This window comes from Triturus cristatus, chromosome 4_2, assembly GCF_964204655.1.
Source record: "Triturus cristatus chromosome 4_2, aTriCri1.1, whole genome shotgun sequence".
In the NCBI taxonomy this organism is placed as follows: domain Eukaryota; kingdom Metazoa; phylum Chordata; class Amphibia; order Caudata; family Salamandridae; genus Triturus; species Triturus cristatus.
In genome coordinates, this window is record NC_140586.1 from 876390869 (window position 1) to 876404369 (window position 13501).

The 13501-nt window shown below is 52.4% G+C and overlaps 1 protein-coding gene across 1 annotated transcript; it reads left to right on the top strand.

The window, feature by feature from the left end:
* Positions 1-509: 509 nt before the first annotated feature.
* On the top strand, positions 510-3388 carry LOC146835307 (uncharacterized). Its single transcript, XM_085599972.1, has 3 exons — positions 510-1183; positions 1987-2787; positions 3265-3388. The coding sequence occupies exons 1-3, from the start codon at positions 510-512 to the stop codon at positions 3386-3388; spliced, it is 1599 nt and encodes a 532-aa protein (XP_085456098.1).
* The last annotated feature ends 10113 nt before the right edge of the window (positions 3389-13501 follow it).

Here is a 13501-nt window from a genome sequence, read left to right on the forward strand (position 1 = left end):
CAATGGCGATATCATTGTTCACCCTAAACGTCAGAAGCATGAAGGATCAGGTCAGGCGGGTCGGCACGTTGCGCTTCCTGGCCACCCAGAACCGAGATATCTGCTTTCTGCAGGAATGTGGGATTCCGTACGCCCAGTCGTACAGCCAGCTCGAACGGCAGTGGACGCATGGGCCATCTTTCTGGTCTGGAGGAAACGATTGCAAATCGTCTGGAGTGGCCATTCTAATCAGGGGAAGGCAGTTCACCGTGGACAAGGTCACCGAGCAGGTCAACGGCAGAGTGCTGGTCGTGGACGGCTCGTGGGCTGGTGAGCCCGTTAGGCTCATCAACGTCTATGCCCCCCCAGAGAAGAATGAGCGACTTGAGACGTTCAGGGTGCTCAGGATGCAACTCGTGACCTCCAGAACCATTCTGATGGGTGGTGATTTCAACTGCATAGTAGAGCTGGATGGACGCAGCGGGTCTGGCTCTGCAGGGATGGACGTGACGTCCAGGCTGTTGGTGGAAATGATAGGCGAGGCGTCCCTCCATGACGCCATCGGGTGCATGGGGCCGAACGCCAGGAATTACTCCTGGAGTAGGCCGGACGGATCCGTGCGTTCACGGATCGACTTCCTTTTCACCTCCCCAACATTAAAGCCTGGGCGAAGCTCCATGGTCGCCGTCCACTTCTCTGACCACAGAGCAGTCAGTTTCGAGGGGGAACTTACAGGGAAGTTCCCCGCCGGACCAGGATCGTGGAAACTGAACTGCTCCTTGTTGGAAAACGAGGAGTTAGTGGCGAACCTCAGAACCGCGTACATAGAGTGGAGGGACATGAAGGACCTCTTTCACTCCGCCAGCGAGTGGTGGGAATGGGTGAAGGACAGGTTCCGAAGCTTCTTCCAGGATGCAAGCAGAGCTGCTGCACGGGAAACAAAGAGGACGTTCAGGAAACTGCAGAGCAAACTGCAGCAACTGTACGAACTCGAGCTTGGGGGATGGGACGTGGGTGACGACTTGGAGGACACCCGAAAAGAGCTCGCAGAGCACTTTAGGGTGGAATCTAAGAAAATCATCTTCCGGACCAGAACCGAGAACCTAGAGAAGGACGAGAAATGCAACTCATTCTTCTTCAAGAAACTTCACTCGACCCACACACCGCTGGTTGAGCTTCGGGACTCGGAGGGCAACCTCCAAGGGGAGAAGGAGGAAGTCATGAAAGTCGTTACAGACTTTTACGGCGAACTCTACTCACCAAAGTCGTCAGAGAGAGACCAGGCGGACAGTTTCCTAGGGGGATCTCGAAGTCACTGGGTCCGGAGGAGAGAGAGGGCTTGAACGCGCCCTTCACCCTGGAAGAGCTGCACTTGGCCGCTACGACCTCCAAGAGAGGCAAGACGCCCGGAAACGACGGTCTCCCAGTGGAACTTTATGTCGAACTGTGGGATCTGATCGGACCGGACTTGCTAGACCTCTACGAGGAAGTGGCGGGCAAGGGTAGTATGCCGCAATCCCTGCGTGAAGGTATGATAACACTCTTGTACAAGCAGAAGGGAGAGAGAGAATACCTCAAGAACTGGAGGCCCATCTCTCTCCTCAATGTGGACTACAAGATTCTCGCAAAGGTGATGGCCAACCGCCTAAAGAAGGTAATAGAGAAGATAGTCCACCCTGACCAGTCCTGTGGGATACCGGGACGGCAGATCGCGGACAGTCTGGCCCTGGTCCGGGACACGATCGAGTACGTCAAGGGCCGCAAGGTCCCGACGGCCTTGGTCAGCCTGGACCAGGAAAAGGCGTTCGACCGCGTCTCCCATGAGTTCATGGACCGGACACTCAGAGCTCTGGGACTGGGTGACTTCTTCTGTGACGTGGTGAAAACAATGTATAGAGACATCTCCAGCACGGCATTGGTAAATGGCTGGAGAACCGATCCGTTCCCCGTCCTGTCGGGGGTGAGGCAGGGCTGCCCGCTCTCCCCCCTCCTGTTCATCTGCGTGATCGAACTCCTCGCCGAACGCATCCGGCAAAACAGGAACATCAGAGGAGTGAAGGTACCAGGGAGCGGAGGACGAGGAGAAGTGAAGTGCTCCATCTACATGGACGACGTCTCCGTATTCTGCGCAGACGGACCGTCTGTGAAGGAGCTAGAGAGGACTTGTATCGAGTTTGGGAAGGCGTCTGGAGCTAAGATCAACAGCGCCAAGTCAGAAACCCTGCTCTTCGGTCACTGGACCCCGACCCGAGACCCACTGCCATTCCCCATTAAGCAGGACTTCATGAAGATCCTTGGAGTCTGGTTCGGCGGAGACGGTGCAGCGGAGAAGACCTGGGAGGAAAGACTAGCAAAGACTAGGCAGAAGCTGGGACTCTGGAGCCTCCGGAAGCTGACGATCGAAGGGAAGTCTTTGGTCCTGCGGAACGAGACCCTGCCAGTGCTCCAGTATGTCGCCCAGGTATGGCCAGTGCAGACCAGAACAGCTAAGGCCATCACAAGAATGATCTTCTACTTCATCTGGAACTCGAAGATGGACAGAGTGAAGAGGGCGGTGATGTTCAAGACCCACGACAAAGGAGGCAAAGGAGTGCCAGACATCGCCACCATCCTGAGAGGGACCTTCGTGTGCCACTGCGTGAGGAACACCCTGAGGTCCAAAGATGAAAGTCACGCCGGCTTCCTGATGGCCCGCTTCTTCCTACTGCCAACATGGAGGCGCCTGGGATGGGCAGAGTGGGTGAGCTCCGTCCCGTACAACTGGGAGACCCCGTGGTTCTACAAGGAAGCGGAAAAGTTTGTGCGAGAGTATGGCTGTGTGGCAGTTCGCCCCGTCATGTGGACTCCAAAACTTCTCCAACGCCTGATACGAGCAAGAGAGATCAGTGAGCCGATCGGCTCCCTCCCTTCAGCCACAGCGGATCACGTGTGGAGAAACGTTGCATCCAAGCGCCTGACAAATCAGCACAATGACATCGCATGGATGGCCATCCAAGGAGGTCTCCCCGTGAGAGCCTTCATGCACGCAAGAGGGCTCAACCGATACAAGTCCTGCCCGAGGGGGTGCACCATAGACGAGACAACATACCATCTCTTCTGGGAGTGCACGTACGCGCAGGACCTGCTGAAGGCCCTAGGCACGGAGCTTAGGGCCTGGATACCTACGACCTGCATCACTGCTGACTCTGTGATGTATGGACTGTTCCCAGGGACACATGCACTAGAAAACCTCCAGGGTTGCTGGAGGCTCCTGTGTTGTTTTAAAGATGTTCTCTTGTTTTCCAGAAACCGGCTGGTAGTAGGGAAAAAGGAGACATCGACCCTGGCATGCCGTAAAATGATCCACAGCCTCCTGCGAGACTATGCAGCACTGGACAGATCAGATGGAGACAGTGACGACGAAACCTGAGGACCCAAAGGGGTCCCCTTGTACCCTTACACAGGGGGGGCCCTGGAAGGCTCAGGCAACGACGGCGACGACAGCGGACCCAAAGGGGTCCCCAAACCCTTAAAAGGGGGGGGGGGGCCCTAGAGGGGCCACTAAACTGTTTTTCTTCTTTTCTTCCCTTCAATCCAGGAACCAGTCTGGCGACGGGAGAGAGGAGAGGGAAGATGAAGACAGGTAGAGTAAATGTAAATATTTACTGTATGTATTTGACTAACGTGACCTTTTCCCTTCACAGGTTAAAGGTCAACGGGATAGCTTGCGCACTTGTTGCCAAGTTTGTTACCAACGACTGACGAGCAAAAAGGGTGTTGTGGAAGGTGACGATTGGTGTATCTGAACCAGAAATGACGCCCTGACAAAGAAAGAAAAAAAAAAAAAAAGGGGTGACGATGATATGCGTAATTATGTAATTTTTGAAGGATCTCGGCATATGGCGAGACCTCGTTTTGAGGTGATGTAAATAGATTTAAAGCATCATGGGGTGGTCTGTTCCTCTGAAAGGCCACACTTGACCTAAAAAAGAGTTTAACTTGTTAGCCTTTTTGTAATTATTTTGTGTGTACATGTACATATCTATACAGCTTGACAACGCCCCATTCACTATCATTTCCTTGTAACGTGTAAAATAGTTATTTTTAGATCTGAGAATGACAAAAGCGTTTACGTGTGCTTTACTAAGATAGCATTACATTTGAACCTTGAACCGTTGAATAAGAGTTTGAAAGTGGCTGTCATTTTCATAAGTAATATTCTTGATACCACCAGGCAAGAGGCCTTTTGGCTAAGATCAAGTGTAGTGTCAGTTCTTATCAGTTTGAAAGCGCAATTTTTGCGCTAGTAAAATTTGATTTGGACAGTGCTATAACTTTGAAGTGAATACATTTGCTTTATGCAAATTTTCGCGAGGGCCCGAAGGAGGGGCACCAGAGTGCTGGTGTCTGTTTGTTCACTAGGAACATAAAACAGAACCCCCAAGGACCTGTGGTCAGCTTTAGAGCACCGGAAACGTTGCGCTCTCTCACTCTCTCTTTCCTGCGTTTGGGTGGACTAATGCTGGAGGCCCAAAAAAAAAAAAAACTCCTAACACTCTTCACAGGCTGTACAGCGCCCAGACCTCTGGCAAGGGGATACATGCTGAGGTGGCAACACCTATAACCCTGTCTTCGCTCTAGGGAGTGACTGGACAGTGTTTCTTGCACTGCACACCATTGTGGTCTGCTGGGAAACACCCCAGATACCCAGACGGTAAAACTGGCTGCAACCCTAGAAATTACTGGTAAGCCCAAAATGGAAGAAATAGACACTGGAGCCCCAGTGGACATCCCAGAAGGCATCCTCTCACTGGACGCCCAGTAATCCACCCCTCTGCCCCCTGGGGAGGGCAGCACCGGGGCAAGTAAGGACACATCTGCTGGTGCCCCAAAGGCCTCAGGGCCACAAGCCTCAGCACCAAAAACAGGTGCACCTGAACCCCCCAAAGCTGCTAAACCAGGGAGTGGAGGGAAGGGTGAGGTAGGGACCAGGCAAGGGACAGCCCCCGAACCCTTCAATAGCCACAACGTCTCCCACCGGCACGCCCAGGTCATGCGGTGGGAGGTGTCGAGTCCCCGTGTAAAAGAAGAGACACGGACACAGGGTTCTTGCTGGTCAGCTCCGTTATTACGTCTGTCCTCTTCCTGGGCTAACGGCTAACTGCCGTCCCTAGCCCTCCGCTCCTCCCTTTCCGCCCGCCCTGGTCCCCACCCAGGCCGGTCCTAGTGCCTGACCTGTTTGGTCATTGTGCACTGTTACATCGGCGCCATTACATCTCCCCCCTCTGTAAATAACAAAATAAAAAAAATATGAACAACACAGCAGCAGTCTCTTTTTTTTTTTTTTTTAAAGTTCCTCAATAAGGCGAGACGGTTTTGTGACGACCCGTCTGGGGCGTGACTGGAGTTCATCATTGTCACGCTCGTTCTCGTCGGCCATTTCCATCAATGCCTGACTGTGGTGGGGCAGTGTCTCTGGTTCTCTCTTCTCCACTTTCAGTTCAGTCAGTGGTTCCTTAATGTTGGGTCCGCACTTTTTAAAGTATGTCACGTTCCTGGTGAGTCTTCTTCCGTCGGTCTCTGCCGTGATCATAGTTCCTTTTTGTTGTATCACCTTCAGCGGAACCTCATGGTACTTGCTATCAGTCTTCCGGCGCTGCTCTTGTCGTGCAAGCACCCAGTCTCCTTCTTGTATTTGAGGGGACGTAGCACGTCGCCGTTCATCCGCATAGTCCTTCATCTTTTCTTTCTTTATCTTGTCTCTGGCTGCCATCTCCTCATGGTCAGAGTCGGGATACTGTTCGTTCACTGCCATAGTCATCATTGGTAGTCTGGTGCGCACTGGGCGTCCCAGCATGAGAGTGGCAGGACATTTGCCTGTGGTGGAATGAGGCATGGTTCGGTATGCTCGCAGTACCTCGTTGAGTGCCATCTGAAGGCTCTTTCCGGTGAGTTCTGCTTGCTGAATGGCTTTCTTGATCGTGGACATGAAACGTTCGACCATTCCATTGGCCTGAGGCCATAATGGTGTGATCTTGCGGTGCTTGAAGTTGAGGTGTTGAGCAAAAGCAGCAAAGTCATGGCTGTTGAATGGAGGCCCGTTATCGGACTTCACCACTAGGGGAATGCCCCATGCGGCAAAGACCTCCTCTAGTATCTGTATGGTACTCAATGCTTTCGTGGATGAGCACAGTTGTGCGAAGGGGAATCTGGAGTACTCGTCCATGATGACCAGGACATATTGGCCCGATTTCATTGGCCCAAAGAAGTCAATGGCAATGTGTTGCCAGACACCCTCCGGTAGTGGAGACATTTGTAGTGGTGCAGGAGGATCCGGACGGCTCACCAGTTGACATTGCGGGCAGTCTTTCAGGGTTGTCTCTACCATCAGGTCTAGTGTTGGAAACCAGACTCTTTCACGGAGTGCTCTTTTTGTGGCTACTATGCCCTGGTGCCCTTCATGTGCTAAATTGATGACCCCTTGTCTGAGTTGTCGTGGGATCACTATTCTGGTGTCTCGTAGGACGAGACCATTTGCTGCTATTGACAGTTCATCGTGTACATGTTTGAATGCCGCCATTTCTTGGTCGTTTTGTTCGCTGCTTTGCGTGTGTCTCCAGCTGTTGGTTTGAATACGACGTTTCACCTCTTGCAGGGTGGCATCTGTTTGCGTCGCTTCACAAATGGCTTCCAGTGGAACAGCCGGAGGTCTCGCTTGGTCTACTACAAAGTGAATGTATTCGTCCGCAATTGATTGTTCTGATTTGCTGGATCTGATGGGGTGCCGGGACATGTAGTCTGCGGGGTTTGCAGCTTTTCATTGGCTTGTGAATGATGGTGTAGGTGTATTCCTGGAGCCGGAGGCCCCATCGCTCTATTCTTGGTGGCATTTTTGCTCGCAGGTTTCCAAAAATTGTGGTCAAGGCTTGATGGTCAGTCACTAGTGTAAAGTTTTTCCCAAAGATGAAGATGTGGAAGTGTTCACACGCCCAGACAACGGCCAGGCTTTCTTTTTCTGGCTGTGAATACGCTCTCTCCGTGTCTGTTAGACTTCTGCTGGTGTACGCTACTATGTGTCGCTGATCTTCTTCTCTCTCATATTGTGCTAGGATGGCTCCTAGTCCTACGGGGCTGGCGTCCACTGTTATCTCTGTTTTCTTTTTCGGATTGAAGTAAGCCAAATTTTTGGCCGACTCTACAGTTCTTTTGATCTCTCTGAAAGCCCCTTCACATTGGGTGGACCACTGAAAAGGTTGTCCTTGCTTGGTGAGCATCCTCAGAGGGTAACTTAACGTGGCGTGGTCAGGTATATATCTGGAACAGTAGCTGCCCATGCCTAGGAACGATCGTACATCGCCCACGTCATCTGGGCTTGGTGTGTCGTTTAGCGCTGCTACCTTTTCTGGGTCTGGTTTCATGCCACTTCCAGAGAATATGTGGCCGAAAAATTTCAGCGTTGGTTTGTGAAACTCACACTTGTCTTTGTTGAGTGTGAGGTTGGCTTCCATGAGTGCATGACAGACCTCATCTAGTGCTTTGTCGTGTTCTTGAGTCGTTGCTCCATATACGAGGATGTCATCGCTGTAGTTTAGGACATGTGGAATGTGATGTATTGTTCTCCTGATTGCCTCTTGGAATATTTCCGCTGCTGATGACACTCCGAAACTTAGTCTTTTATACCTGAATAGCCCGAGGTGTGTCGAGAATGTCATGATATATCTTGACCTTTCATGCAATTCTAGCTGGTGGTATCCTTTGTTGAGGTCTAGTTTTGAAAATATCTTGGCTCCGTTGAGTGAAGTGATCATGTCACTGATGTGAGGGCCTGGATGTCTCTCTCTCTCTATCGCCATGTTGGGTGCCCTCATATCCACACATAGGTGGACTCGGCTGGTTTCCCCTTTCTTCGGGACTACCACCACCGGGGAGACCCATGGGGTTGGTCCATCTGTTCTTTCTATGATATCTGCTTCCAGTAGATCTTGTAGCTCCTTCTCCACGGCTTCTTGCAGGTGAAACGGGATTTTCCGGTGATGCTGTGCTACCGGTGTGACTTGTTCGTTTATGTGAAGTCTTATTTGGCAGTCCTTCATTTTTCCCAGGCCTTGAAAGAGCTTGGGGAACTTTTGGATGATAGCTGGTTTGTCAGCCACTCGGTATAAGATGTCAACCAGTTTCAACCGTTCTGCGGTGGCCAGGCTCAGGAGGCAGTCGGCCTCAGGCCCCTCGATGACATGGATGTAGGCTGATATTGTGCGATCTTTGTACGACAGTTTGGTTGCAAATTTCCCAAGACACGTTAGTGGCTGTTTGGACATCCACGTGTATACTCGTACATGTGTGTTATCCAGCTTGGGAGGTGATTTCATTCGTTGGTATTCCGTTACGGGCAAGTAGTTTAGTGATGCCCCACTGTCTAGCACGAACTTGGTGGGGTGAGCACCAATTCTGATGTCCAATCGCGGGTACTCTTTCAGCCGATCAGGGTCGGCTACACAATAAATATATTCCTTTCGGTCTTGAGAGATGGGTGATGTGGATCGGGATTCTCTTGATGACGACCGTCGAGATTGATATGTCCTACAAGAGTGGCAGCTGGATTGTGACGACCCAGTGGATGAGTCTCGTCTATCCTGGGCTGCTCTGACATGGTGACGACTGCTTGAAGGCTGATGTTGCTGGTGCCTTCCCCTTTGATCACCTTTGGGTATCACCCCACACATGCTTTCAAAGTGGTTGTCTCTACCACACTTCTGGCATTGTTGTCCTAGTGCTGGGCATGCGTCGGCATGTGGGATGTCGTAGCCGCATCTGTAACATTTGAGTTGTCTGTCTGATCGTTCCCTGGTGTGGGTTCTGCCTTTGTGTCCTTTGCTTGATTGGTGATGATGTTTCTTAGATCTGGAGGAATGCACCTGTGGTGGGGATCTTCCATGCATTTGCCGAGACTGCATCCTGAATGCTTGTTCCCGTCTCTCGCCTTTCCCGGCTTCTATTTTCTTCGCATGTTCATCGGCTTGTTCATCTACTCTCGTCATCTCTTCAATCTCTTCCAGCGAGTAGCTTCTCTTGAGCAATTTGCGTCTCAGTGGTTCAGAGAGGCAACCTTCTATGACTCTCAGCCGAAGGGCGTCTTCAGTTGAAAACTTGTCAAAGTCACAGTATCTCGCTAGTCGTCTCAGACGTGTGACGAACACCCCTATTTGCTCACCTTTCTCTTGCGCGGCCAGATTGAATGTGTACCGCTCGTAGTCAACGTTCCTTTTGTGTAGGAACTTGCGATTTAGTGCTTCGCAGACTTTGTCATAGGCACCAGAGGACTCAGCAGGCAGTTTTTTTATGATTCATTTTACTTCCTTGCCAATCCGGTTCTTGAGAGCAAACAGTTGGTCTTCAAGGTCCGTCACCTTTGACGCTTTCATGAAGTCCTCGAAATCTTCTATCCATTCTTGCCATCGCGGACCCATGCCCCCACCAGATTCAAGAATGAGGGGCTCGGGGCGGCGCAGGAATGAGGCTCCAAACATGCTTGTGGGAGCTGGGTCGGGCATTGTTCATCTGTTATTGCTGATTGCTTTTACAGACTTTGTTTGCTCTCCGTTACACTCACCAGTGCTTGTTTATCCTATTTGTTGTACTCGTCAGTGCTTGTTTGTTAGTTTTGTTGCACTCGCCAGTGCTTGTTTGTTACTGCTGTTGCATTTGCCAATGCTTGTTGGCTACTTCTGTTGCATTTACCAATGCTTGTTTGTTGCTTCTGTTACATTTACCAATGTTTGTTTGTTACTTCTGTTTCCTTTGCCAATGCTTATTGGTCACTTCTGTTGCATTTACCAATGCTTGTTTGGTGTTTCTATTGCATTTACCAATGCTTGTTCGTTACTTCCGTGTCAGTTACCAGTGTTTGTTTGCTGTTTGGCTCAGCTGCCTGACTTAAAGATGGCCGCCGATGGTCCCTGACAGGGGGATCGAGCAAATCTCGCGCCTGACTTAAAAATGGCCGCCGCGAGAATCTCGTGTGCAACGAGATTTTGTCTTTTAAATCACCGCGCTTGATTTCACTCACCGGGGCTCCGCTTTTGGGCACCGCTACCACGCCAGGTGAGGTTATTTTCTTCTTTCTTGGGCACTTTTCACCATTGCCGCCGGGGTGGGCTCCCGGTAGGCTCTTCAGTTATCGCGCTCCAGCCCCACACGCAGGGCGAGCAGCTCCGGGCCAGTCGCCGCCGGGGTGGGGTCCCGGTGGGCTCTTTGGGCTTCACGCTCTAGCCTCCACACGCGGGGCGAGCTCCGGATTTGTTGCCGCCGGGGTGGGCTCACGGTGGGCTCTTATGTCGTCGTGCTCCCAGCCTCACACGCGGGGCGAGCTGACGTGTCTCGCAGATAGCTTCACGCACACGTTGAAAGATCGAAACCTTCGTCGCCAGTTGTCGAGTCCCCGTGTAAAAGAAGAGACACGGACACAGGGTTCTTGCTGGTCAGCTCCGTTATTACGTCTGTCCTCTTCCTGGGCTAACGGCTAACTGCCGTCCCTAGCCCTCCGCTCCTCCCTTTCCGCCCGCCCTGGTCCCCACCCAGGCCGGTCCTAGTGCCTGACCTGTTTGGTCATTGTGCACTGTTACATCGGCGCCATTACAGGAGGTGATAGACAAGGTAAGACCCAGACTGGACAGGGACCTGTTTTTCAGCAAGGTTCTCAAACCAGCAGGGGTCCCAGTGGCTGAGGTGCTGAGTTGCCAGGCTTCTGCCTCAGGCATGATCTTCCTCGTTAGTTTTATCACCCAGGCCCTCTTCAGGAAGTACTGGGACCTCTTCCAAGGGAAAAAGAAGGAAGCACCCTATAGAGACTTCAGCCTGATGACAAGATTAGCACCGGAGACCACGGAGAAGAGGGTAACGGTTGAGATGACCAACCCCCACATCCCAGACAGAGACATTGCGTCGCTTCTCCAGAGGTACTGCACCATCCAGAACGGACCCACAAAGGTCAGAGACCTCAACGGAGTTAGGAACACGACCTGGCGAGCAACCATCGACCTCCACAAGGACCCTAAAGGGAGAGACAGTTTGAAACACCCACCGGCGAGCTTCTACCTGGGAGCTGACAAAGGGAGGATCAGATATCCGGGACAACCCCTCACCTGCAGGAAGTGCGAGGCCATGGGACATTTTGGCAAGGACTGCCCAAAGAAGTTCTGCGGGATTTGCAAGCAGTCCGGTCACGAAGCAAGCACATGCAGCAGGATCAAGAAGTGCAACCTCTGCGGAGGTGAGGGCCACACCTACTACCGATGCCCCAAGTCTGACCTGCCGAAGACTTACGCAGCGGTCGCTGTATTGAACCCAGCCTGGAGGCAGACCAGACCAAAGGTATCCCAAGCAGCTAACGCACAACTGAACACCCTCCTAACGGAAGCCAGAAACAAAGCTGCAAAGACACCAGCAGCACCCAGGAGGGGAGACAAGGAAAGCCAAGTTCCAGAGAATCCAACACCCACAGGAACAGGCACAAAGAACCCAGAGGACCCCAAGGCACTACCAGACGCAGCGGAGGAACCAGCACCACCAACTGGGATGGCACTGACAGAGGAAGTCCACCAAACCGAGGGAGGCCCCGAGGACGGAGCACCACAAGGAGCCCCACCAGAGGTAGCTCCAAAAGAAACAGCCCCAACACCGGAAACAGAGGACAAGGAAGTGGAGACGGAGGTAGAAGACTCTGCAACGGCAAAGGGGAAGAAAGAGTGGAAGAAAGAGAAAAAGAAGAAGAAGAAAGGGAAACCAGAGGAAAGCAGCGGAGACGAGGATGACGAGATCCAGGAGTCATGGAGCCAGGTCCGGTCCCAGACGCTGCACCAAAAGACCATGAAGGATAGAAAAGAGGCGAAGGAGCAGAGACGCACCAGCGCCAGAATCCAGAAAGCGACCTCGCACGGAACACCACAACCCGGACCCAAGCAGGAGACACTGGAGGAAGGGACAACACCAGACAAAGCCCTCCAGCGAGGTAACACCAACAAAAGGAATCTGCCAACCAAGGAGGACTTCCTGGCGAGCAAAAAGATGAACACAGCGGGCACCGAATAAGAGGAAGAAGATGACTCCGTCATCCACGTAAGCGACACAAGAGCATTGTGCTTCCTGGCCACCCAGAACCAAGATATCTTGTTTCTGCAGGAATGCGGGATTCCGTACGCTTAGTCGTACAGCCAGCTTGAATGGCAGTGGACACAAGGGCCATCTTTCTGGTCTGGAGGGAACGATTGCAAATCATCTGGAGTGGCCATTCTAATCAAGGGGAGGCAGTTCACCGTGGACAAAGTCACCGAGCAGGTCAACGGCAGAGTGCAGGTCGTAGACGGCTCGTGGGCTGGTGAGCCCATTAGGCTCATCAACATCTATGCCCCCCAGAGAAGAATGAGCGACTCGAGATGTTCAGGGTGCTCAGGATGCAACTCATGAACTCCAGAACCATTCTGATGGGTGGTGATTTCAACTGCATAGTAGAGCTGAATGGACGCAGTGGGTCTGGCTCTGCAGGGATGGACGTGTTGGTGGAGATGATAGGTGAGGCGTCCCTCCATGATGTCATCGGGAGCATGGGACCGAACGCCAGGAATTTTCCCTGGAGTAGGCCGGACGGGTCAGTACGTTCCTGGATCGACTTCCTATTCACCTCCCCAACAGTAAAGCCTGGGCAAAGCTCCATTGTCACCGTCCACTTCTCTGACCAGAGAGCAGTCAGGTTCGAGGGGGAACTTACAGGGAAGTTCCCCGCTGGACCAGGATCGTGGAAGCTGAACTGCTCTTTGCTGGAAAACGAGGAGTTAGTGGCGAACCTCAGAACTGTGTACGTAGAGTGGAGGGACATGAAGGACCTCTTTCACTCCACCAGTGAGTGGTGGGAATGGGTGAAGGACAGGTTCCGGAGCTTCTTCCATGATGAATGACAGTCTCCCAGTGGAACTTTAATGTCGAACTGTGGAACCTGATCAGGCCAGACTTGCTGGACCTCTAAGAGGAGGTGGTGGGCAAGGGCAGTATGCCGCAATCTCTGTTTACAAACAGAAGGGAGAGAGAGAAGACCTCAAGAAATGGAGGCTCATCTCTCTCCTCAATGTGGACTACAAGATTCTCGCGAAGGTAATGGCCAACCACCTAAAGAAAGTGATAGCGAAGATAGTCCACCCTGACCAGTCCTGTGGGATACCGGGTCGGCAAATCGTGGACGGCCTGGCCCTGGTCCGGGACACGATTGAGTACGTCAAGGGCCGCAAGGTCCCGACGGCCTTGGTCAGCCTGGACCAGGAAAAGGCATTCGACCGCGTTGCCCATGAGTTCGTGGACCGGACACTCAGAGCACTGGGACTGGGGGACTTCTTCTGTGATGTGGTGAAAACAATGTATAGAGACGTCTCCAGCACGGCATTGGTAAATGGCTGGAGAAACGACCCGTTCCCCGTTCTGTCAGGGGTGAGGCAGGGCCTTCTTTCCTCTGCGTGATCGAACTCCTCGCCGAACGCACCCGGCAAAACAGGAACAT

Excerpts from the sequence above, each read along its gene's own strand:
- LOC146835307 (XM_085599972.1), top strand. The coding sequence starts at position 510 with ATGATAGGCGAGGCGTCCCTCCATGACGCCATCGGGTGCATGGGGCCG. Across the intron at positions 1,184-1,986 it reads TCGGAGGGCAACCTCCAAGG|CGAACTCCTCGCCGAACGCA; the intron begins GGAGAAGGAGGA and ends CATCTGCGTGAT. Across the intron at positions 2,788-3,264 it reads GCGGAAAAGTTTGTGCGAGA|AAACCGGCTGGTAGTAGGGA; the intron begins GTATGGCTGTGT and ends CTTGTTTTCCAG.